This window comes from Marmota flaviventris, chromosome 14 (genome assembly GCF_047511675.1).
Source record: "Marmota flaviventris isolate mMarFla1 chromosome 14, mMarFla1.hap1, whole genome shotgun sequence".
Lineage (NCBI taxonomy): Eukaryota > Metazoa > Chordata > Mammalia > Rodentia > Sciuridae > Marmota > Marmota flaviventris.
The window spans coordinates 94,146,895-94,172,402 of NC_092511.1; the positions used below are offsets into that span (position 1 = coordinate 94,146,895).

A 25,508-nucleotide genomic window follows, 5' to 3' on the forward strand; every position below is an offset into this window, starting at 1 on the left:
TTATCAGCTGGGAACTCAGGTTGGCCACCTCATTCAGGAGTGGAAGGTGAAGAGTCAAGCTGGAGGAAAACAGGAAAAGGAAGAAAGCAACCATTTTGTTCCTCCACAGAGTCGCCCCCCCCCCCCCAAGTCTTTAGCAATGGCTCCTGTGTAGAATCACTGCCCGCTTTTGCCCACGCAGTCCTTGGGTGACTTCCCACTTGATGTCAAAGAGGAGACCTCTGTGATGAAACACACCTCTTTCTGAACTGAAAAATGATGGAGGAGATCAGTCAGTCCATGAACACTTACCCTTGACTGGGCCACTGTGGCCCAGTCCTCCTCCTGTCGTAATCACCCAGAGCCCCCTTGTGGTCAGAAACCGCTTTCCCTCTAGACACCACCCTCAAGGAAATAGTCCCATCCAACTGGCAGGCTCCCTCGGAGGCGTTGCTGGAAAAAAAAATATATTTGCATGGTACAGTTGGAAGAGCTGACAGGCAAAGCTTTAGAGTCATTGGAACGAGATTTATCCCATTTTCCTTTGGGGCTCATTACGTCCCTACGGGGGGATTAGCCTCCCAGGGTACGCAGTGGTTTCTGTGACACGTCTGTTACCGACGTTAGGTGGAGGACTTGCTCACATCCTTCTGGAGATCTCTGCAGCAAGACGTTGTCATGCTCATGTTATTGCCTGATGTGCACCAGCTCTTGAAGTGCTATGACGTCCAGCTCTACAAGGTAGGGCCACATTGGAGTCTCCACTTTGTACCTTTCTGGAAAGTGACAGCTCCCCACGTCCCTTGCAATGTGGCTTTGAGTCCTCTGAGGAAAGCTTTTGATCCTTGCTTAAAACTTGGCTTTTCTTTTTTAATTTCCTCACATAAAGAAAAAGCCAAAGTACATAGTGAACTCTGAATTGAGTTAATGTTCTTTCTGTGCACATTTCAACCAAGGGAGGCGTTTGAGGATATTCATAACTGCCCTGGGTTTGGCTTGGGTGGGGTTGGAGCTCCTGACTCTGGAGTGGTTATTGCATTTTTTTTTGTGGTGAAAATGGGTTCCCCTTCCACTAGTTGCAAACTTTACCTTTTATTTTGTTGCTGTTTTAAGAAACAGTCTAGGGCTCCCAAGTTCTTAAACACAAGGGAAGAGTGGAGGCAGGATTCAATGCTTATGTGTGTTGGATTTGACTCACCCAATATTGGCCAACGTGGGGCTTTTTTAAAAATTGAATCAGAGGCTCCAAGTGCAGCTTAGCGATAGTATACTTTCCTAGAATGTGAAGGCCCTGGGTTCAATCCCCAGCATCATACACAAAAACCAATCAGATACCAATATTAAAAAAAAAAATTCAAACTCTGGCTGCACCAGCCTGATGTCATGTCCTGCCCAGAAAGCAGTGGCTACCCTGCAGAGCAGGTGGGGACCCTCCCTCAGACTTGGCATGGCCTGTCCCCTCTCTGTGGCATGCATGAGCATTGGTACTTATAATATTATGAGACACAGTGACTTTATACTTGTGTTGTAGGGAATTGAGGACGTTCTCCTTCATGACTTCTTGGAAGATGTTTCTATTCAGTACCTGAAATCTGTCCGGATATTTAGTAAGAAATTTAAGCTGTGGCTTCTTAATGCTTTGGAAGGGTTTCCAACCCTCTTACAGATCTCCAAACTCAAAGGTCAGTTTTCATGGGAAAAAAAAAATCTGAAAAACATTCACACTCTTCAGCTGTGTTCTGTGGTCCCTGTGCTGTCACACACGGAACCAGGTCTGGAGGCCTGGCCTTGCTCAGGGTTTGACCTTCCCTTCATGCCGGTGAAGGGGCGCTAGGGCTGATGCGTTCACACCCTTTCCATCTGCTCTCCTGAATAACTGTGTGGGCTTTTGCTGGGTTCCTGGGGTTGGAGATGTGAGTATCATGTTGCTGGGGAGGGAGAACTGGCCGCGCTGCCCTCCTCAAGCAGATGAGCCACCTCCAGCTCCAACAGCCTTTCCGCCTCTTGCTGCTCTATGCAAAGAATGTCATTTCCTCCTTAGATATCCCTCTTATGTCCTTAATCCCTCCTATCTCTAGGGCCACCAAGGCTCTCCCATCTTAGCGGTCTCCTTGGGACTTGCATCATCTCCTTGCGACTTTCCAGAATGCCTTCCCCATCTACCTGGCTGCCAGGTTGTAGTCTGTGAATGCACACTGATCATCTCTAATCAGAATATTTGAAATCCAAAATCTGTACCTCTAAACACCAACGTGACACCACATGTGGAAAATTCCACACTTGACTACACCTGACAGGTCACAGCCAAAATGCAGGTGCATTAAAAATACTGTATAAAATTATTTTGAAGCTCTGTGTATAAGATATATATGAAAAAATAAATGAATGTCATGGTTAGACGTGGGTCTCAGTCCCCCCCAAAAAAACTCATTTTGTGCATGCAGATATTCTCAAATCCCCCCAAAATAAAATAATCAGAAACACTTCTGGTCCCAAGTATTTTGGATAAGGGAGAATCAACCCTGTACTCCTTCCACCAAGCTGCCTTTCTGCCAAACCCTGCAGGGGCTTCCTGTTGTGACCAGTCAGCTGTCCCAGTGCTCCCTAAACCTGGCCTCTTTTGTGCCCTTCAACTCCATGACCCTTTAAACCCCAGCACACACCTGCTACAGGGGCACCAGGTCTGACAGTCCCAGGAATATCCCTGCATCTTTCTGAGATGCTCAGCATTATCTATAGCTCTTTCCACGATCCTTCCATACCCAGAGCCTGTCCTTCTTGGACCAGCTCACAGTCATCCCCTCTCCAAGCTAGCAACTGCTATTCCCCCCCATTTCTGAGTCTTGCTTCTTCTTCTTTTTTCATATTTATTTTTTAGTTATAGGTGGACACAATATCTTTGTTTCATTTTTATGTGGTGCTGAGGATCGAACCCAGGGCCTCACACATGGTAGGCGAGTGCTCTACCACTGAGCCACAACCCCAGCCCGAGTCTTGCTTCTTTTGCAATTGTTTTCTGAGTGGTAACAGGTGAGCTCTTTCCTTCTCAAAATGCTTACAGAACAGGACCGGGTGTAATCGCCACCCCCCACCACCCCATCCGTGTTCAGTACTCATGCTGGAAACCTTGGTCCCCGTTTCTTCCACTTGGAAGTTGGGGACTATACAAGGTTGGGCGCGTGGGCCTGTGTGGTTGCCATCCATGCAGGCAGCAGGGAGGGCTGACACCCGGGTTCGCTCTGAGAGGCATCCATGAAGCAGGGCTTCTGCTCTAGTCTTCTCATGGCTGCTTCAGCACCTGCCCCAGTTCAAACCCTTGGTGTGTCTGTCTGTCTGTCTGTCTGTCTCTCTCTCTCTCTCTCTCTCTCTCTTCGTGCCCCCCACCAATCTCTCTCACTCTCAGCTTCAGTAGCTTCCTACTTGATCCATCCACCCCTATCCTCTCCCAACCCAGGCGCACTCCCTTGCATCGGCGGAGATCATCCCTAAACAGCAATTTGATCAATTTATGTCCTTCCGGGCCCCCAGTTGCCCAGACTGTCTCCTGTCTCTCTCACTTGCCTTGCAAATTTACTCAATTGTTTGGCCTGTGGTTCACCCCTGTCTCTACCTCCCCAGGGACCCCTTGACCCACCAGTGCTCCCCAACCACACAAGACTTTTGGTTATCCCCCGAAAGGCCCTGGTTCCTGATTTTCTCTGGGCCGCCCCCCCCCCCCATTCCCCTGGCTAACTCATACTTTACTTCAAAGCCCAGATTTAATTTCATCTTCTCAGTGAAGCCCTCCCTGATGGATATTCTCTTTCATTTTTTTTTTGGGGGGGGGTGTCAACTGGGATTGAACTCAGGAGCACTCGACCACTGAGCCACACCCCCAGCCCTATTTTGTATTTTATTTAGAGACAGGGTCTCACTGGGTTGCTTAGCACTTTGCTTTTGCTGAGGCGGGCTTTGCACTCTGGATCCCCCTGCCTCAGCCACTGGGATTACAGGCGTGTGCCATTGCGCTTGGCCTGGACACTCTCTTTCAAACGGTGCCCTCCCTTCTTAGAATCCCTCACCTTCTTCTCCTCTGACATTTGAGGGGCGCACTTAGCCTACTGTTGAGAGTTCATTTACATATCTGGGGACTCCCTCCTCCTGTGAGTGAACCCCTGGAAGGAGAGGCGGTCCTTTTTCCATCAGTTCAGGAGAATCTAGCAAATATTCATTGGGCAGTCTACAAATGTGCCCTAATAGCTGTCAAGTGAGTAAGTGAGCACATCTAAGAGGAAAGTGCCTTCTTCTTGACGTTTTCTCTTTTCATCTTTTCCTTTAGTTATTTTCTAAGAGATAAAAAAGTTGGGGGTCTCAGGGTTCTTTGGCAAAAATTCTAAACTCGCTGTCTTCATCCTCTCAGGCTGTTATAACAAAATTCCAAGCACTGGGTGGGCAGATGTGGTGTCTGGGGATGGCTACTCCCTGTGCATAGACGGCTCTTTTGCTTTGCCCTCAGGTGGGAGGAGAGGTGAGAAGTCTTTCTGGGATATCTCTCTCTCTCTCTCTCTCTCTCTCTCTCTCTCTCTCTCTTAATGTCATTGTATAATAATTATTAACATTTTATTTAAAAAGAACATGTTAGTCTTCAAATAATTTCTAAATTTGACTCTACATCATAATTAATATAGCTGCATTTCTCAAAAGGAGACTCTTTACATGAAATCTTTACATGGAGTTTTTGTATTAAGTTTTCTCCTTATGTCATTTCACACCTTCTTGTCTGTCTAGACGAGAGTTAGTAGAGGTCCTTCTGTTTGATCCCTGCATCCTGTCTAGAAAATGATGTAGACAGGGAAGTCTTTCTTAATCTTGGGCAACCACACCCATATATTCAGCTATTTTGTAGTAATCAATGGTTTCAATGATCAAGAGAACTGAACTGTGTCTATCTGTCTTCTTTCTTTCTTTTTTTTAACTTTGCATATATATATATATATTTATTTATTTCTTACATACGTGACAATAGTGGAATGCATTACATTCATAATTAGCCATTCACAGCACAATTTTTCACAACCCTGTTTATAAAGTATGTTCATGCCAAATTCTGCCATTATACATGAGCTCTCTCTCTTTTTTTTTTTTGCATTACAATTCTTTTTTTTTAATTTTATTTTTCAGTTTTCGGTGGACACAACATCTTTATTTTATTTTTATGTGGTGCTGAGGATCGAACCTAGTGCCCCGCGCATGCCATGCGAGCGTGTTACCGCTTGAGCCACATCCACAGCCCAAGAGAGAGAATTTTTTTTTTAATATTTATTTTTTAGTTATCGGCGGACACAACATCTTTTGTTTGTATGTGGTGCTGAGTGCATTACAATTCTTAATACACCTTCATACCACAATTTATCATATCTCTGATTATATATAAGGTAAATGTTGACACCAAATTCACATCTTCATCCATGTATTTTGTATTGTGATGAGGATCTCCTTCCACCATCCTTGCTCTTCCCCTTCTCCCTCCCTTTCCCTCCCACCCCTATTCCCTATCTAGAGGTAATCTTCCTCCCATGCTCTCCCTTCCTACCCTACTTTGAGTCACCCCCCTTTATATCAGAGAAGACATTCGGCATTTATTTTGGGGGGATTGGCTAACTGCACTTAGCATAATCTTCTCTAATGCCATCCATTTCTTTCTGGAGTCTCTTTTACAAAATCTTTACTCCCACCAGGAGGCCTCCACCCTCATGACTAGGCCTCACTTTCTGATTCCATCACTGTGTGGGAGGGGGTGACACAAGCATTCAGACCACAGTGGCCCCCATGTCAGATGCTGGGCTTACATGGGGATGGATGGAGATTTGAGTCTCATCACTGGGGAAAGGGCCAGGAGACAGAGGAGGGGAGGAACAGATTAGATAGCTGTGCCTCGATGCTCAACCCTGTGCACCTCCTCCTGGCTCTGGCACAGGGGAGCTGGAGGGTGCCATATTGGTAGTGACCATATGTGTTGTTCTTAACAGAAGTCACTGTGTTTGTCAAAAGACTCAGAAGAAAGACATACCTTTCCAACATGGCAAAGGTAGGTTGCAGCAAGGAAACGGGAGGAACAAAGTGGGTTCCTGAAGGGCCAAGAAAAGACTGCAAGTCTCCCCTAAGAGCAGTGGTTGCTGCCTGTTCCACCCACTTCCATCTGCCCCTGGGCAGAGCAGATGGGAGGGCCTTGCTGGCCTTGGCTGGGAAGGCCTGGGGTCCTGTCCTGCTCAGCTAGAAGTCCACCTTCTTTCCCTCCTTGGGAAGCTCCATCTACCTCAGCTCTCTCTGCACAGGAGAGAAAACAGGTCAGCATTCAAAAAGTGCAGGAGGCAGGCCATGCAGGTACTGCCCCAAGCCAGATGGTGTCAGAAGCTAAAGAGCATCGCAGCAGACCCTGGGACCTACCGACCTACAGACAGACCCCTTCACCCCTGTGCATGGCCCTGAGGACTTGGTGCATCTGGGCTGCCAGGTTCCTCAGCCTTCTCATGGGGGTGGGGGGTGACCATGTAGCTTCAGTGCTGGAGGAAGGGATGAAGAGAAGATGATATTGTCAGCATTCATGTCTGCAGGTTTCAACCCAGAATTGAAAGCATGCGAAGGCTTACCATGGTTATGTCTGTTCTTAACACAAAAAGACTTTTTTTCCTTGTCATTATTCCCTAAACGATTCAGTATAACAACTATTTATGTAGCATTTACAATGCACTAGCCATCATAAGTCATCTAGAGATGACTTAAGGCATATGGGAGAATGTACGCAGGTTATATGCAAAGAGATTTGAGTGTCCACGATTTTGGTATCCATGGGAGTCCTGGCATCCAGCCCTGTGGACACCCCGAGATGACTCCGAAATGCCACATCTGGCACATGGGCCACTTATGAATCTGTTCTGAAATCCCCTGGACAGCAGATGGGGACAGAGCGTGGGGACTGTTACTCAAGTCAGTGTCAGCTCCGAGGAGCTCAGTAGGTCTTCTGCTGAGTTGTCCCCACCCTTCCAGCTCCAAGCTCTCCCTAGACTCTGAGTTGGTGGAGGTTGTTACCCACTTAACCCCTCAGGGCGACCTGTTCTGCAGCAGTTCTATACCATGAGCTGGTCTCTCTGGCAGTGACTCAGCAGCAGGTTGAGGCTCTCCCTACCCTTCCCTCGAAGGTGTCAATCACCTGCCATTTTCCTCTTTAGAGTAGCTTGGGCTTGTTGTATGGGGAACAAAGAGTAAGAAACAGAAGAGCCGCAGTGCCCTTAGAGCCCTGGGCACACCTGCCCCATGCCTTCCAAATGCTGGTTTCCAGCAAGGCAGTTCTAGAACGTGTGAGATTTGAATATTTGAAGTGTCACTTAAGTGTTAATGGACAATACCCCAATTCACTTTTCTTTCTCCTCCTCAACAATAAAATCCTGATAATGTGGATGGTGGTGGTGGTGGGGGGACAGCGTTCATACAAAAGTAAAATGGCACAACTAAGTATTATGCTGCCCTGTTTTCCTTAGACTATGAGAATGGTATTGAAAAATAACAGGAGAGTCAGCATCTTGAAGTCAGATCTACATGCCATTGTCAATCAAGGCGCTTTGGATATTTCTAAGAAAGCCCTGGCAAGTGACCCAAGCCATGCAGAGGAGCCGGAGAGCCACACAGAAATGAAATGTAATCTCTCTCCTTGGTTTCTTTATTGGAGCTTTGGGTGTATATTCGGGGATAGCCTGACCATCACTCTGATTTTCTTAATGTAGGTAGAATGGGTCTTTACTCTTGGCTGTGCTCATTTCCTATATAAGGGGTGAGGAACACCCCAGGGATCACCCCATGGCTCTGTGCTTCCAGAACCTCCCCAAGTGTCAAATGGGGCATCAATGCTGATACGTGTTTGCTGAGTGACTAGACAAGTATTGCATATTGATATTGCCCCTTGACAATATTCCTTTCCAGACTATCCTCTTTAGGAAAAAAAAAATCTTAATTTCTGCATCTATCTTGTACCTGCATGTAGATTCAAATGTCTCTCTACCCTGCTCTGAACTGGATTGAGTCAACTGTTTCCCACCAGATTCTGCTGTCACCACTGTTGGTAGCATTAAATATTATTTTTAATGAAGTATAGTTTAGTAATGGTGCATTTTATCATATTGGACTGGTTTATAAGAGTGAGGTGAAGCATGTGGATATTCTTGCCATTTATTTTCTGACAATTATTTTTTAAGAAAAAAAAAATCTCCCTTCTATACAGAGCTCGGACTACTGGTCAATTTATCATGTTACATTTCTTGGGGACAAATGTAGTGATAGAAGGGACCCTCCAGACTCGAGGGTTCCTGGAGAAGTTTGGGGGGAGGCTGCAGTATGGTTCTGACCCCCTCTCTAGATTACGGGGTCAGGAGCCAATCTCTAGGCCTTCAGATGACAGTTGCCAGGAGGGTATATGGGTGCCAGGCTCCCCTGTTTGTGCCCTTCCAGGAGCTCCCTGCCAGGATGCCCTAGCTGCCCCTCCCTCCATGGCGTGACCCCTTCCTGCTACACTCAGCTCTAGAGAAATTTAGCGGCCTGCCTAGTCCTGTGGGCTCTTTCAGGGGACAGCTACATCTTGTTCCTCTTGGGCCAACCAGCTGGGACATAGTAGCATTTCATAACCAGTTGTTGTCTTGATCACATAAAAGTACCACCTAGAAGTTATTCCACCCTCTGTCTTTGACCTTGAAGCAGGGCTGACCTTGGTAAGGTTGTACCAGTTGTATTGAATGCCTACATGTTGTTGACAAATAGCCTCTGCCATCCTCCCACAGGATGGGTATCCTGTCCCTTGTGTGTCCCTTTCCCCTATTGTCCTAGCTGTCCCAAATCTCAGGTCCCCCTAGGGATCCCCCTTCCCTCCAGCCTGACATCAGAAAGGTTAATGCCTAACCTAGCAGGCTTCAAAGCTCTGGACAGCAGTTCTGTAAGAGCCCAAAGGGTTTCCCTCCTAAGGCACTGTCTACCCCAGAAATCCCAGGTGGTCAGCTAAACCCTGTTTCCTACCCAGGGAGCCTCAGGAGGGCATGAGGTTGCCAGGTGCCTGCCAGGCTGGCCTTCCCAGGGATCTGGTGCTCCTGTTGGCATCCTTATGTCCTTCAAAGAGCATGCAGAACTTGGCCAGAAGGCAACACACAGTCACTGGTACCTGGTAGGCACATGCTTCCAAGGTGAGAGGAATCTTAACCAAGCTGAGCCAGGGCCACAACCACCTACTGTGTTTTCTAAACTCTGCTTGATGGGCAGTGGTGCTCAGAGAGGTGGGAAGGCCAAAAGCTGTACTTCCTGCTGTCTGTGCAGGTGGAGGACTTCACACTGGCTCCTGCAGGCTCCACCTGATTGGGTGCATAACCCCAGGCCAGGTGCTGGGCTTTGATGTTCCCCATCCCCAAAATGACATTAATAAACTAGCCTCTTTGTGAAAATGTCAAGGACAGGTGAGGTCATGTCTGTATGGTGCAGTGAGCTCATCTGAAGACAGGGCGGTGTAATTACAAGGTGGAGTCATTGTTTCAAAACATTGCTTTCCATTTCAACAAGTGGCAGAATGTGGGGACTAGATGAGGTGACAAACCCAGCCTTAGAACTTGTCCTTTGTGTTCTGAATGAGTGTGAGGCCCTGGGGAAATCCCTTTGAACTGTATTGCTCCGACCCTCAGGTTACCTAGGACACCGGTGCCTACAGAGTCCTGCAGGGTTGAGAGAATCTTTATGTTTCTTTTTAGGTTTAAGCTGTTTAATTTCTTTGCTGGGAACATCAACAGATCTCAGTGTATTCCTGAATTGTCTGTCTTCCAATCTCCAAGCCTTTGTCTTCCAGGTACAAAACTGTGTGTGTGTGTTTAACAAGAACAAAGAAGGTGTGCATTGATTGTTCTGACTAAATTATAACCTCCAGTGCCCATTACCTGACCACATGACTCCCAACTGGATGACCACAGAGGGTGACAAATCCAGCCTCAGAGCTCATCCTTTGTGTTCCAAATGAGTGCAAGGCCTTTGAAGTATTGTCTATACCCAGGGGGTATGAGAAACAGGTTCTCCAGCTATCAGCCAAAATGTGTGGTGTAGCAAGGGTGTTAGTGTAGCGAAGTGGCCTTACACTGCTTTGGCAAAGCCAAGTTGGGGGTGGGAGGCACATCACATGTGTGTGTATGTCTGTGTGTATGTGAGCTTATGTTTGGGTGAGCATGCATGTGGTGGGGTACACGTGTACATAAGTGCAGCTTATAAGTGGGTGAATGTGTGTACATGTGTGTGCACATGCGTGTTTGGGAAAGTGTGTGTGTGTGTGTGTGTGTGTGTGTGTGCACATGTAGGTGAGTGGGCCAGCACATGCACCCAGGGGTACTGTGTGGAGAGTGCAATGGTACAGTGTGGGAAGAACAGGTTTGTCTGAATGTTTTGGAGACATGCCCACTAGACTGTCTAACTTGATTTCAAAAGCTCAGAGAAGGGGTGGGGGTGTAGCTCAGTGGCAGAGCACTTGCCTAACAATGAAACCCTAGGTTCAGGCTAGGGTTGTGGCTCAGCAGTAGAGCGCTCACCTAGCACATGTGAGGCGCTGGGTTCAAGCCTCAGCACCACAGAAAAATAAGTAAATAAACAAACAAAGATATTGTGTCCAACTACAACTAAAAAAAAAGAAAAAGAAAAAGAAAAAAATTTTAAAAAATAAATAAAGAATCCCTGGGTTCAATCCCCTGTACCACAAAAAAAAAAAAAAAAAAAAGCAAAAATCTCTCTAGGATGAGTTGGTTGTGGCGGTGGGTGGCTTTGGTCCTTCTGATCAGCCTGCCTCTTGGCAGTCACTTCAGTAGGGTCAGTAAGGTTTGCTTTTCGTCATCGTCGGCATGGCCAGTCAGCCTTGAAGAGCTGAGAATGTCGTGAGAGAAGCCACGGCACCTTGCTTCAGTGGCCCCCAGAAGGTAGGGGAGCCCAGGGCTATGAGCTAAAACTTAGATGCAAGCAGGGCAGCCCAAGGGACCCCAGCCTCTTGTGACACCATGCTCCCCAGAGCTCGGGTGACAGGGAAAGCCTTAAAGAGGGACCTGAATTGGGATGTGAAGGTGTTACCCTGCAGAGAGCTGAGTCTGCTAGTTGCCTGATGTCAACCAATTAGCGAAGGGGCAAGGCAGTCATAGAGAAAGAGCTTTGGTAGAAGCAGCAAGCTGATGAGAAGGTGGAGAGCCATCATCCTGAGGACCGTCGAGCTAACAACTGCAAGCAAAGAGCTACACGGGACATTGAAGGAAGTGTATTTTCAACCACAGACAGGGGTGGGGTGTACTAGGGTAATCATTCATCATGTAGTGTCCATTTCTTTGACACATTCTGATGTTATCTTGAGGCCACCAGATGTCCTGGATCCTGTAAATCTAGAGAAAGATTACTGATAGGAGGTCTTATGACCCATGTTTCTCTTTTCCTTCTTCCTGGAATAGCTGAATCTAGCAGTTAAAATCTTAGTCATTTAGGTGAGGCTTTCCTTTAGAATTTAGACTGCTGGGCAAAGAGAAAGAAAAGAAAAGAAAGTTTGCAAAGACGATGCACAGAGGACAGATTAACCCATTAGCAGCTTTAAAGGGTGCATAGGATTAAAATTAACTGAGAGGAGCCAGGCGCAGTGGCACACGCCTGTAATCCCAGAGGCGTGAGAGGCCGAGGCAGGAGGATCATGAGTTCAAAGCCGGTCTCAGCAATTTAGCAAGGCTCTTAGCAACTCAGCAAGACCCTAATAAAGTATTTTAAAAGGGCTGGGGATGTGGCTCAGGGGTTAAGCACCCTGGGTTCAATCCAGTACCAAAAAAAAAAAAAAAGTTAACTGAGAGGGAGGCAAGGCATCCTGGAGAAGGAAGCCACCAACAAAGGGGGGGCATACAGGGAAATGGAGGGCCTGTAGGGAAGAAAGAACACAGACCATAGTGGAGAGCAAGACTGGGGCCTTGGGGACCAGAACGAAGGGTTGAACATTCTTCTTTAAGTCTCTGGCTACGTTGCTGTCACTCCCTGTCCTACCCCATCTGACCTTGTGCCTGTGACTTCTCAGTCAAGAAGTTCACCAAGACCTCAGGGGACTTTGGGCTTTTCAGTCTCCTAGCAAGCTCCTCAGGACTGAGGTAGAAAGCCATTTCCTACCCTCAGCAGGTATCCATTTCCATTCTTTGCCTCTTAAAAACAATCGTTCCAGATCTTGAACGGTTTTATTCATCCTTGTTGGTCTTAGGCAAAGCTTGTGGTAACAGCAATGAGATGTCCAGAGTTGCCTTGCTACTGTGAAAGGCTTATGCCTCATCACTGTTCCTTATTTTAGGGACTGACTCAGCCTCCAACTTGAGCCAGGCTGAGCCCACTGAAATTGTGAATACCAGTGCTGCCTCGAAGCAGCCTGAAAGTCTTCTCCTACATCGTAAACTGTTTGACACTACATACGTCTCAATCCACCGTGGTGTCTGCAGCCTCCACCAATGAGGCGTGTTAGAAAAATGGTGTTCCTGTGGCAGTATGCCTTTGAAGGACTTGTTTTTATAAAATAGCTTGTCTGGTAAACGCTCACAGACGATTGTCAATAAAACACTCAGACTGTTAAAATGCAGACCCTTGGGCTTGTCAGAAATGACAAATGGTTTCAATTGTTAGCATCTGGCAGCACGCAAGCAGAGGGAAATGGCCAAGTTTTTGGTGTGTTTTCCAGTGTTCTCATCTCCTGCAGTTGGGGCCCAAGAACAGTTTCTAAAAGAAGGAGCAAGAAGTGCCACAGGGTGGTGGTGATGGGAAGAATGCTCAGTGGGGTTTATGGCTGATACCCAAACATTTGTGCAGAGAGAAGTCTAATTGCCCAGAGCTCCTTTCCTGGTTGCTTTTAGAAATGATCCTTGTGGTTTTTATAGTTTCATTGTCTCTCAAACTGCCCCTAAATTTCCACTCCCACCCCTGTGGATCACCAGTGGGAGGAGTTCCTCTTGTGCCCCATTTCAGATGGTGAGAAACACCCTACTATTGAAGGGAATTCACATCTACCCAAAGTTCAGGGCAACCCTTTGGTGTGTCAAGGGCATTGGATGGGGGCAGAAGGGAAGAAAAATAGTGATGAGACAGGGTATTTTGTCATTTCTTGCCATCTTCCCTCTCTTCTTCAAAGACTGGCTGCCAGCCAGTAGGTGGTCCACATGGACTTTGATTAAGACTTTGAAGAGGCTTTAGGGCATTCATAGAACACATGCCCAGGACTCCCGGCTGTGCAGATCACCTCAAGCATGGCCCGAGACTGCTGTCAACCTAGGCAGAGAGAATTTCTTAGTCTTTATATAGCAACATCTCATCGATACCCAGGTTAGGGCTACTCAGGCCATCAGATGACCTTGACTTTATGGAATGCAGGAGTAGGGTCTTTCCAGTCCTGAGAATGTTTACACAGTGCAGGAACCAGCTCTGTCTTCCTGAGTAAGCACCCTTATTTTTCATTATTATGTGATTCTGTGTCCCCTTTTTTCAATCAGACGTGATTTGCAAAAGGGCTTGTCAAAACAGCCACCAGTCTTCTCGGTGACGATTGTGTAGACTTTCAATACGTCTACCCCATGGTGCTTCTCTGTGGCACTTGATAAAATAAAACCTGTAGACACAATGAATTTAACAGTTTACTTGAACAAAGGAAAAGTCACGGACTGGGTAACCCTTAGAACTAGAAGAGGTTTCAGGGAGCCCTGCTCTGCAAGGAGGACAGCGTTTGCAAATGAGGAAAGAATGAAAAAAAAAGCAGAAATAAGCAATTAAAAGCAATTGATCAAAATTTCAAAGTGACTTACTTTCTTTGTCAAGGTCAAAGCAGAGGGCACTTCCTTATTGTGGTGAGGGAAAACTCTTCTGTTTTCTCTCTGCCTTTTATTCTCAGAAGATCAGATAAACAGCTTAGTTTCAGCTCGGTGACATAGAACGGTTGCCAGTGGGCTGAGGGTTCTTTTCCTCTATGCAGATAGAAATCAGGACTAGGCCAAGTGCAGCTCCCTTCGAGGATAGCAGCTTTCAGCTCTTAGCATTAGTGGCTTTCCCCACTGCTCTCCTGGCAGCCAGAGCCAGCCCTGGAGTTATCAGCTCCCGGCAGCTCTCCGTCCCTCCTGCTGTTTCCTGGCTGTTAGTCGCCTTCAGTGTTACCAGCCCCGACAGCAGTTTTACAAGCTGTTTGTGCAACTATTTCAGCCTGCTTTACTGAGAAGAAATCACAAATAGCCAAAATATAACATCAACATCCAGAGAGGTTTTATTAGGACTTATGCTGTAGCATAAAGGGAAGCCGCACACAGACTATTCCAGTAAGGGTAAGGGAAAAGGCGGGCTCACACATGCACAGTGTCCTGCCAGCAGATTTCAGACTTTCTGCTCAGTCATGGGCAGGTGAGGTCTATTAAGCAGGTTTTCACCACTGTAACCAAAAGATCTGACAAGAAAAACTTAGAGGAGGAAATGTTTATTTGGGGCACATGGTTTTAGAGACTCAGTCCATGGTTGATCAGGTCCATTGCGCTGGGCCAAACGTGGGGCAGAACATCAGGGCAGAAGGGCGTGGTGGAAGAAAGCTGCTCAACTCAAGGCCCAGAAGCAAAGAGAGAAGGAGAGGGAAGAGGGAGGGGGAGAGGTGGAGAGGGGGAGGGGGAAAGAGAGAGAGAAAGGGGGGGAGGGGACCAGGGGCAAAATATAATTCCCAAGGGCACACCCCACCCCAGAGACCTGTATCCTCCAGCCACAACCCTCCTGCCTACAGTTACTATCCCATAATCCATTTAAATTATTAGCTTTCAGCTCTCATAGTCCAATCATACTGCCTTTGAACAGTGCCTAACATGAACTTTTTGATGGGACACCTCCTATCCAAACCATAACAGGAGAGCTCCTCACACACCATATTGGGAACAGCTAAAGTGTCTGGAGCATCCAGACAGGCTATGGGATGGAGTCATCTGGGAGGGAACCCAGATGACTTGCCACAACCAAAGCAAAATATCTCCAAGTGGCCTCATCTCATGCAGCCTCAGCCAGCCATGCAGCAGATTGCGGCCCCCATAGTTTCTAAAGATGGAATAATAAAAAGTACTTCTTGTGGAGTGCTGGGCCCTTTTCTTCTATCTGAGAACTTTAGCATGCATGAGTGATTCCATTCTGTTTAGGTCTCTTGGAGCCCAGTGCAGGTGTTTAATCCATAAATTTAATCCAACATTTATCTGATCTCTATTTTAAAAAATTTTTGAAGATTGTTAAAAAAAAAATAGGCCAATTTTCCAGGTCCCTGATTCTGTCTACTTACTTCAAAGGGTTCTGTCCTGGAAACATCTCTGTGGAGACGAAGAAACACCAGAAAAAGCCCCCCCACCCCACCCTGCCCCCGTGTGCCACTGCCTCAGTTCTTATTCTTATCATTTTGTCTTCGGTTTTTGGGGTTTTTTTGGCCTTTTAAAAATGTCTGTGCATGACAGACTTGTGCATTTTAAAAAAAGGCCATTCTTCATGACTTTCTTTTTCCCTCTCACAAAAATAGTCAAGCAGAAGCAAAGAAGAGTTTATAAAACTGGCCGCCAGCTTCCAGTTACGATGGAATTTCCTTCTCACTGCTGTGAGCAAAGCCATGACCCTCTGCCACAAAGAGAGTTTTGGTAAGCGAGAGAACGCAAAAATATTTTGGGTTCTACCTTTTTAAAATGTTATTTTGGGTCTAGGAAAACAGCACAGTGTTAGGCACTGGCCTGACATATGCAAGACCCTGAGTGTGATCTCTGCCAACACACACACTCACACACATACACACACACATAATAAAAATTTTACTTAGTGTAAGTATTGTGAATGTTGCTATGTAGAATCTATTTATCTTCTTTTAACTTTTTAAAATTTAACAAGCATCACAGATAAAGAAAACCATACAAAACCACAGTCATCTTTTTATTAATGGCAAAGAGATAGTCCATCAAATGGACTAGGCTTCACTTTCTCATTCCATGATAGTTCGACCTGTAGAAGGCTACCCTGTTTTTTTTTTTTACATTATGAACTTTTTTTTAAGAAAACATGGAGACACAACAGACAAGGGGGGAAAACATGGGTTCTTTGGAGCATCCGTATTTAACTTCAGGGAATAGCAATTGGTAAAGTTGCCATTGTACACAGAATGAAGTCATTTTGCAGATTTGCTAGTTCATGATTGATCTTCCTCTATTGAAGAAAGTCATGTCTTTGACAAAGATGCTCATAAAGGGGGTGTTATAGGAAGGGAATTTTTTTTTTTTTTTGCTGCTTCCATTCAACAGATATTTTGATTTCCCTACAATGTCCCAGGTACCTTCCTGGGCACTTGAATATACAGCAGTGGAAAGACAAAGTCCCCGCCCTTGTTAAGTTTCCACAATAATCAGGGCAGGTCGTCTGTTTCCCAGAGCCAGATGCTCTCTGGGCCAGTAGGAGCAAGGAGAAGGCAAGCCCTCTCTCAGGTCAGTTTTGCAAACACCCTGATAAATCACCCTGGAGCTCTTTTGAGGGTTATTGGTGTAAGCAGCCACATAGGTGACATCCATTTATAATCAGTTCCTCCCCTCTAGTGAGGTCCACACTGACTCTGCTTTATGCTGACGCTCTTCCAGAGCAACATGAGAGAGCAGAGTTCATGTGCAGTCACAAAATGAAATCCAGCCTGTGGTTGTCTTTGCTTTTCCCAGTCTACCTTGCCTGAACCTCCATATGCATCAAAATATTTGCACCAGTAATTTTCCCTCTTCCTCTTTCACAATGTGAGAAACACGCTTACCTGCCCAAATCCAGAGAACGGATTCAGGGACATAAGGTACAGGGGAAGCCAAATTTTACTGAAGGTCTTGCAAGATCAGGTGTCTGGGTGAGCAGGCACACCCAGAGCAGTTGCAATTAGTGTTTCATCCCTTACTGAACTAGGTCCCTCCCTGGGTCCCTCATCGGTTGTGTACTATGGCACGCACAATATTCCTGAAGGCCGCCTAGGTTTTTCTATCTCCTATGGAAACCAGAGTTTTTGAGATGAGACCAGATTCCCTGCTTCTCAAATTCTCTTCTGGGTTCCTGTCTCACAAATTTGAAGAATAAAACCCACAGACAATAATGGAAGGGAAGGATAAACTCCCTCCATGTGGGAAGGGGCCTGAGAGCAGGAAAACCATTCTGGTGTGCTAGTTTAGGGGTTTATATGGTTTCGTGGTATGAGCATGGATCAAAATCTATGTTAAACAGGCATTGAATAAGTATGAAGGCCATGTGTCCTTTAGTTTCAGTTTTAATCCTTCCTTCCTGTGACTCCCACCTGGGTTCACACCCACCTTCCAGTATCCCTTCTCTTTGGGACAAGGGAGTTGGCTGGAGTGTTCCCACAGGTGGTGAGCCTCAAGGTCTTTTACATTTGATAGAGGCCTTGATGGTGCCCATTAATATTTCTAGGGGCTAGCCTCCTGGTGTAGTTTGAATAAGACCTTATTTGGGGTCCATTACCATCACCTGACCATTCATTATTTGTCCTTATTTACTATTGGGTCATTTACAAAATGTACTTTTGTGGTTTGAGGATTGCAGATTCAAAGTCAGCCTCAGCAATTTAGTGAGGCCCTAAGCAACCTAGCAAGACCCTGTCTCAAAATAAAAAAGGGCTGGGGATGTGGCTCAGCGGTTAAGTGTTGCTGGGTTTCAACCCAGTATCAAAAAGAAGAAAAGAAGTGTACCTTTAGTCGTCTCCATCTCCCTTTGTTCTCCATCTCAGAAAGAAGAAAAGAAGTGTACATTTAGTCATCTCCATCTCCCTTTGTTCAGGAAGCCTTTTTGGGGTGAGTGCATTTTGCACATAGCGGTTCTGACTTTTTCAGTTACTATTTCTTAAAAGAGAGATTTTTATCTCGGTTAGTTAGGCCGATGCCTTCCCCTACCTCCTGTTTGTATTGTATGAGTTAACTGTGGTAACCATTCTGCTTCATTTTCTCTCTGGCTGCTTTTCTTATGTCCCCAGTAAATTTACATTTAAAGCCAAATACTGTATTTTGAAAATGAACCACCAGACTTTCTATTTCTCACAACAAGGATCAATAGGCTAGGCATTGTAGGTCAGATTTATCTGATTTGCTTCTATTTGTAAATTAATGTCACCATTCTCCACTGCCTCTGTATGTTTAGTACTTTGAATTCTCCTTTGAACCAATTGCACCATCTGCCTCATTCCTTCATTTATTAGCAAGTTAAATAAAATTGTTTATGAGTCATAATTTTACCTTCATGTAAAAATTATCTTTTAACAATTGCAGTAAGTGGGATATCTCCCACTGTTTCTCAGGCAAACATTAAGGACATCTTCTTTCTCCAAGAACAAAGGGACACATTCAGCTCTGGGAACAGCATCCCGGTTCCCTGTAGGGTTCACTTTTCTCCCAGCTCCCACCAGATGTATTTTCAGTTCTCTTTGTGGCTTAGGCTGTTCTGCAAGGATTCCCTGGGCATGGATTGCTTGCTGTAAGAGTAGTGAACTCCCTCACCCCGCCATTCCCTCACCCCTCCTCCCCCTCCACTCCTGCTGAGCAATGCTGATCACGTGCACAAGAGTTAAAAGCCCCCAGAAAAGTTGTTAGTTTCACAGTGATTTATTTATGCCTCTCTGTCTGTCTGTCATCCCTCAAATGTATTCATTGCTGGTTGTTTTTAAAATGTAGGCTCCTGGCATCTGTTTCATCTGCTGCTTTTGGAATATGTGATTCACATACTTCAGTCATACATAGAAGAAGAAGAGGAAGAGGAGGACATGGGGAATCTCAAGGACATGCTGCCAGATGATCAGTCTCTCATCCAGCCAGTCGAGGCCCTTTTCCATCCTCTAGATTCTCCACCAACTCAGGAGTGTGCAGGCCCGAGTGCAGAGCCACCCTGGGTGACCCTGAAACACACAAGCCAGAGCCCCATACCGGAGGGCATGAGCAGCATAGTTCTCCGGGTCCTGGGCTTCCTGGTGGACAGTGCCACAGGCAATAAGGTAGAGACACTGAGACCCCCACCCCCACCCCAGACACCCCCCCCCCCCCCCCCCGGTTCTTTCATGGGAAAAAGAACTCTAAGGTATTTAGGAACCCCATCAAGATCACGTGGTCCAAACAAGGCTAAAGGTCTAGAATCAGCTTTGCTTGAGATCATTTTGCCCAGGATGTTGATTGCTGCTATGATTTTAGTTCCGTGATAGGTGCCTGGCATGACGTTCTAAGCACGGTATGTCATTAACATAGGTCAAACAAGTTTAGGACTTTCCATAAGGTCAGATTTATTGAATGACAACAAATTCACAGTCTACACCACTTTTATTAGTGGCAGTTACTGAATACTTGTGGGTCACCTGGTAGTCATAAGCGGGGCAGTCACAGGTTCTTTTATCCCAATCTTAATGTCTAATATCTGTAACACTCAAATCACACTCGCACTACACAAATATGTGTATAAATATATATGTCAGCAGAAAGCAGGGGGCTGAAACTCCAAAGCTCGGTGCTTGTGTCCGGATGAAAGAAAATTTAAAGTCAGACACCAAAAGCCATGCCAAAGAACTTGGTGATAAGTGGAAGTGGAATGAAGGTAAAGTGAAAGCAAAGTAGGCTGACGCAGAGAGCACCTCCCTTGGGGCGAGAGTGGGGGTCGTCTTTGATCAGGAACGACCCAGGAAACAAGCCATCTCCAAATTCATGACTGTTTGATATTTACCAGGAGAACTGGGGACCGCCTTCTGCACTGTTTGCCAATCAGATGTTCCACTCCTCCCTCTCGGCAGGCAGTGGAGTTTTTAACCTTAGTTGGTCCCCTCTGGAACTGTCATGGTGGCCATCCAATTCTTGGGGGCCTCATCTATAATTCAGTTCCATGTTAATGTGGGCACTGGGGTCAGTAACCGGTCAGAAGTTTCTTAGTGCGCCTGCGCTACTAAAGGAATCTTCTTCCCACACAAACAGAGACACCCACAACCATGATTTCCACTTCACACCAACCTCAGTGGACCCCGTCAAGGGTTAGTCCCGTTAATTCTTTTATTTTGACGTATTTTCCAATGAGCTCTTTTGCTTCTGTGTATTTTTTTTTTTTTATAAATTAACTACCACCCGTAGCTTTCTTGTCCACTTTGGAAGTAGTTTAAAGAAGACCCTAAAGTGATTTAAAGGACACTTGTGACCTTGCCATGCATTTCACTGCTCATTGCTAGCTACTACTATATATATTTTCCAGAAAAGCTAAGGAAGGATTAAGGCAGCCACAGACGTTAAGAAGGCTGAACTGAGAGCAAAGGCAGAGAGCAGATATGAATGCAAAGATTAGGATCAGTGGGAGACATTTTTCATGAAGCAGAGCTGTCAAAGCACAAAAACTTATTCTAGGTCAAGGTCCAGACAGTGTCAGCTTGGAGTAGGACCTCTGTGATCGTCACAGGCAGGAGAAACCACACTCTGCTAAAGCCTGAGGTTCATCTCAGTGGTGATTTTCCTGGGCAAGGTTCATGATGAGTGACCAGGTGAAAGGGTCGAGGTGCTGCCATGTGCAGTTTGGGGGTGCCCATCCTTTATGGGTCTCTAGTGAGTAGAGTGCCATTTGGTGGGCCGGTGGGTTCCAAAAGCCCACGCGTCTGGTTTTTCTGATATGAGCTATATACATCCATGCACTTATGTGCTTCTGATTAATTTGGTAAGTTTGTGGGTGGTCATCCTTATTAGCACAATTGATTTATTTATAAGTCTAATGCCTATGATTTTGCCAGGCAGATGGTGGTCTTTTACTTGTACAAACAAGGTATAGAGTCATTCTACTCTGTACTTGAACTCAAAATGGAGTAGCTCATGGCAAACTACTGCATTACAAAACAGAATAACAGAGATTTAGACACAGCCTGAAAACTGCAGTTCTATACATCATGGAGTAACTCGAGAGAACACACAGCCTGCTCTCCACCCATGATGAAGTGTGGACCATGTGGATGGCGAGCCTTCCATTCCTGGGCTCACTTGGCATGGCTAGACCAACTGAGCCATAGAACGCCAAAAACCACTTAACTGAATGTCATGCACTGAAAATGCCACTAACGTTCAATGAAAGGAAGGACTGGATAGAAATGATTTTGAAAAGATTGAATTGTCATACATCTTAAAAGATTTAAGAATTAATTGCTCTTTATCTAACACCCTACTCTAAACCCTTTATATTCATCATTTTGAACCTGTACAATCCTGTAGAGCATCTTTTCTTATCATTATCACATGATAGATGAGAAAATGGGCACAGAGAAGCTAAGTGATTTATGCAAAGTTACACCGCAAATAAATTAAAGAAAATGGTGGAACAGACGTTGGAGCCCCCAGTCTGCCTGATTTCAAGTCCCTCATTATTGTATACACTAGATCAGAGGAGAGGAGATCAGAAGCCCTGAGAAGAGTAGGACACAGGCCAGAGAGGTCAGAGATAAGCCCTTAAATGCAGAAGAAGGGCTACACTAATGCAGGAAGCAACTGAATCTCCTGCCTTGAGGAGGAAAGAGTGGGCTGTTTTTTTTTTTTTTAAAAAAAAGGGTGACAGCAACGATTAGTAATATTTTCTCAAATGTCTGTACACATTGGATGTTCAGCCACTGTTCATAGTCTTTGTTTTGTTTCCAATTCTCTTGAATTGATGACATGTGCTTAGAAGAACACCATTAGAATCAGGTGTATTCCCTTTGATGCAGGTTAATGGTGTTCCTGGCCACTGCGGTGAATCATGGCCTAAAACTGTTCACACCCTATAGTCCTCAAAATAATCAGAACCTTCCACGAACCTTCCCTTTCTAAACCCTCATCTGAGTTCCCCAGAATTCAGAGATCTCATACAAACTGTTCAAGAGCACTGCTCCGATGAGACAGCAGGCTAGATTGAAATGATATGGACAGGAGCCCAAGACATGCTTCCCTTGGGTTTATAAATTCTCTTCTGTCTGTACTTGGCCTTTCTTTTTTGACTTTGAGATAGTAAATGCATCTATCCATCCAGCTGTGTTCGGTGCCCTCCGTGCCATAGATTCAGACATTATTAATGGAATAAGTCTGGTGTGCTCACTGCTCGAAGGGCCGATATTCAGGGGAGGAAAGTGCATAGGGAGGAATCAGGTTTATACAAAGGCTGGCATCTTGAGAAATAGAGGAGCTATTGACCTTAAATTTCTGTCTTGGGGGACTCGGGGGTGAAAAGGGTTTTATAGGGAGGGAAAGTGGGTAGCAGGGCAGGACGCCTACATGCTGAGCAGGATCTTTGTCAGGGGCTTTGTCATCCAGGGGATGTGTCTTCTTTTTTCTTCTCTAGAACATTGCAGTGGACCTCATCCTTCTGGGAATAACGCCTGCAGTTCTTCTTAGACAGGCATTTTACTCTTCTGCAAGTTAAACCTCACATAAATTTACTTGCTTTGTGTTAGTTAATGCATAGAACTGAAGACTAAGGAGGGGGGGGATATAAAGATCACCCAGGTGCTCTGGGGTCTGCCCATTTAAAGAAAGATCGAGCAGTTAATTATCTTCACCATTTAGGTGAGGCTGCTCTTTAAAATTCAGAATGCCAGGCAAAAGGGGGGCCGTAAGAGGAAACCTCTTGCGAAGGGCAAAGGAAATAACTCTGCCAAGGGCATCTGCAGAGGAGCAGCCCAACTCCTCTGTGGGAGAGCACATGAAACAGGTCATCATCATGGTGAAACGTCAGATAACGAGAGGCTGGCTCCAGTTCTGAAACCACAGTTTGCAGATGAAACTAAATTCCCCATTTCACCAATTTCCTTCTGGGTTCTTGTCTTGCACATTTGAAGAATAAAATCCACAGACAATAATGAAAGGGAAGGGTAAACAGAATAGGATTTATTTAAGTGAGAGGAGGTAGAACTCCCGCCAGGAGGGGGCCTGATAGCAGGAAAACCCGTTTTGGTGTGCTAGTTCAGGGGTTTGTATGGTTTCGTGGTATGAGCATGGATCAAAATCTATGTTAAACAGGCATTGAATAAGTATGAAGGCTATTGGCTGTGTCCTTTCTTCTTGTGACTCCCCCCTGTGTTCACACCCACCTTCCATTATCCCTTCTCTTTGGGACCAGGGAGTTGGCTGGAGTGTTCCCACAGGTGGTGAGTCTCATGGTCTTTTACATTTGATAGAGGCCTTGATGGTGCCCATTAATATTTATTTCTAGGGGCTGGAGACCTGGTGTGGTCTCTGCCTTTGAATAAGACCTTAATTGGGGCCCATCACTTCTGATTGCCGACCGTGGACTATTCTTACTCAGTTCTTGGGGTGATGTGTGGGTGGGAGCTGGGCCTCCTCAACCCCATGGAGTGAGCTGATGTTTCAGGGCTGTTGGTGGAAAGAGGTTCCATTCTCTGACAGGCTTGCTTGGCCGTGTTGTCCTTGGGAGAATGACTGTCCTTGCTCCCTGACTTTCTGGAAAACACACCCTGGTCTGGCAGCAGAGCCCTTCAAGGCTGGCCAGCAGCCAGCTCACCCAGGGCTACTTTGGAACTTTCCTTAGAGCCCCAACAGGACCAGCATTAGTGCCAGGCCACAGCATTCGGCTCCCAGGAAGTAGTTCTCTCCACTCACTGATGGGGTGGGAGGACAGACTGTAGCATCGTCACCTGGCTTAGCTCCTAGAGAGAGGAACCTCTATCCAGGACAAGTGGGGTCCTCGGTGTATGCAATTCAGCACATGCCAAAGACACAGATCTATTGAGGAAAGCAGGTACACATTCAAGGGCAAATGTGGGGATCTTGAGAGTATGAAGCTGTTGGGGTGAGGCAAGGACTTCACGTTCAAGGGAATACTAGAGACAGGTGACAGCCCCTTGATCTGGGGTGCTAATATTTATAGAGGGATTGTATCTAGGGGCTGGACTAGAGGTGGAGCCAGGGTGGAGTTACATGTGTTTGCGCCAGTTTTTCTAGCACTTGCCAATGGTCTTTATCATGTTACGGTTTACTTGCAAGGATGTGGGCCAAGGGTATGAACTTGCTCATAGTTTCTTGTTCTGCAATTCCAATGGTGATTCATGGGCACTCCTGTTTTGAGATTCAGTATTTTTCTTTCTCTGTCTCCCCCAAATTTCTAACTCAGCTGAAGGTTTATTGAAGAAAAAAAAATTCAGTGACACTTGTTAAAGCATGGTAAAGAAGACTTTCTTCAGGGCCATCTCAATAGGTTCAGGGGCCACTGCAACAAGGTCTGGCAGTGGGGGAGAGAAATTGGTCCCCGCTTGGAATACATCATGGGCAAGTAGGAATTTTTAGCCAAGGAACAGGGTGGGAATGAGTGGATGAAAATCTACTAAGAGGTAAAGCCTCAGAGGCAAGGGGGATTCTAGCTAAACCAGCTGAAAGGGTTCTTGCTGAAGACCAGTGATTGGGTCCAGAAATCACCTGGGGGATGTGGAGGATGAGGATCCGGATCATACATCAAGGGTGGGGATTCTTACTAAGCTGACTTAGCGGACTGTTTGCTAAACCTGGACCTTACAAGGAAGTGTACAGACAGGCCTAGGAGAAGGTTCAGGGGCCTACTAAAGTTTGGCCAAGTAGAGAACCTCTGTTGATTTTACAGTCAGAAAGGTCACCAGCCACTGTTAGAAGTGGGCACAGAGCAGCCTCCTTAAATGCATCGTTTAGTCTCAGTGAGATAGGCGCCACCACCCCCATTTCACAGATGGCATAACTGAGACTCACGGAGGGGTTGAGTGATTTTTCTCAAGGTCTCTTAACTAATAATTGGGAGAGTAGGGATTCACACCATCACAAATCTCCTTCCAAGACTGTCTGACCCTCCCGGCGTCCTCTCTCCCCCCAGAGAGTATTCTACCGTATGCTGTGATTCCAAAATCAGTGATTGAAAGTAAATTAAAAATATCTTCAAGTTTGATAAGTAGATAATTCTTGTACATAAATTCCTGGCTTGAAATTCTACCTCTTCCACTGATTAGCTGAGGATCTTGGGCAATTTGCTTAATTCATGAGTATGATAACATCTAATTCCATAGAGCTGTCATGAGGTTTAAATAATTTCGCAAGTGTGAAATGCTTAGAAAATTCCTTGGAACACAGTAAATACTGAATAATCAGTAGTCATCATCATTATCTCTGCAGCAAAACCTCCCCATCTAAGCACCTTCTCTATCGCTCTGCACCCAATCCCCTAGCTCCTCTGAAGTTCATTAGGGTGAGGTCTAACCTATGTTTAATTGGTGGCAACAATAGTGAAGATATTAAATACTTAATTGAATTGCATAAAAAAGCAATACAAGCAAATGAATGACAGATAATCCAAGGTAATGTGCATTAGAGATTAATTAAACCCGCTTCTGTTCCCGTTCCTGCCTGCTGAATTAGCAATAATGACTTAAACAAGCTAACACCAAAAAGTTACGCTCATCTAATTTTCATTGTGTTCATTATTCAGCATTTGTACTCATCGTCAACAAC

At 45.7% G+C, this 25,508-nt stretch overlaps 1 protein-coding gene and 1 long non-coding RNA gene across 2 annotated transcripts in view; one reads left to right on the forward strand and one right to left on the reverse strand.

Moving 5' to 3' along the window:
• The window catches only part of Rfx8 (regulatory factor X8), a 66,498-nt gene that overhangs the window by 39,127 nt on the left and 1,863 nt on the right, over positions 1 to 25,508 (forward strand). The window contains exons 8-14 of the mRNA XM_071601297.1: positions 607 to 720; positions 1,511 to 1,661; positions 5,988 to 6,046; positions 7,497 to 7,653; positions 9,738 to 9,832; positions 15,545 to 15,659; positions 18,717 to 19,033. Coding sequence (XP_071457398.1) covers positions 607 to 720; positions 1,511 to 1,661; positions 5,988 to 6,046; positions 7,497 to 7,653; positions 9,738 to 9,832; positions 15,545 to 15,659; positions 18,717 to 19,033 — 1,008 coding nt within the window. The remainder of the gene's footprint in view (positions 1 to 606; positions 721 to 1,510; positions 1,662 to 5,987; positions 6,047 to 7,496; positions 7,654 to 9,737; positions 9,833 to 15,544; positions 15,660 to 18,716; positions 19,034 to 25,508) is intronic.
• On the reverse strand, positions 12,197 to 14,050 carry LOC114105369 (uncharacterized). Its single transcript, XR_003585001.2, has 2 exons — positions 13,821 to 14,050; positions 12,197 to 13,290 (listed from the first exon to the last, which is right to left on the reverse strand). It is a non-coding gene; the product is annotated as an uncharacterized lncRNA (long non-coding RNA).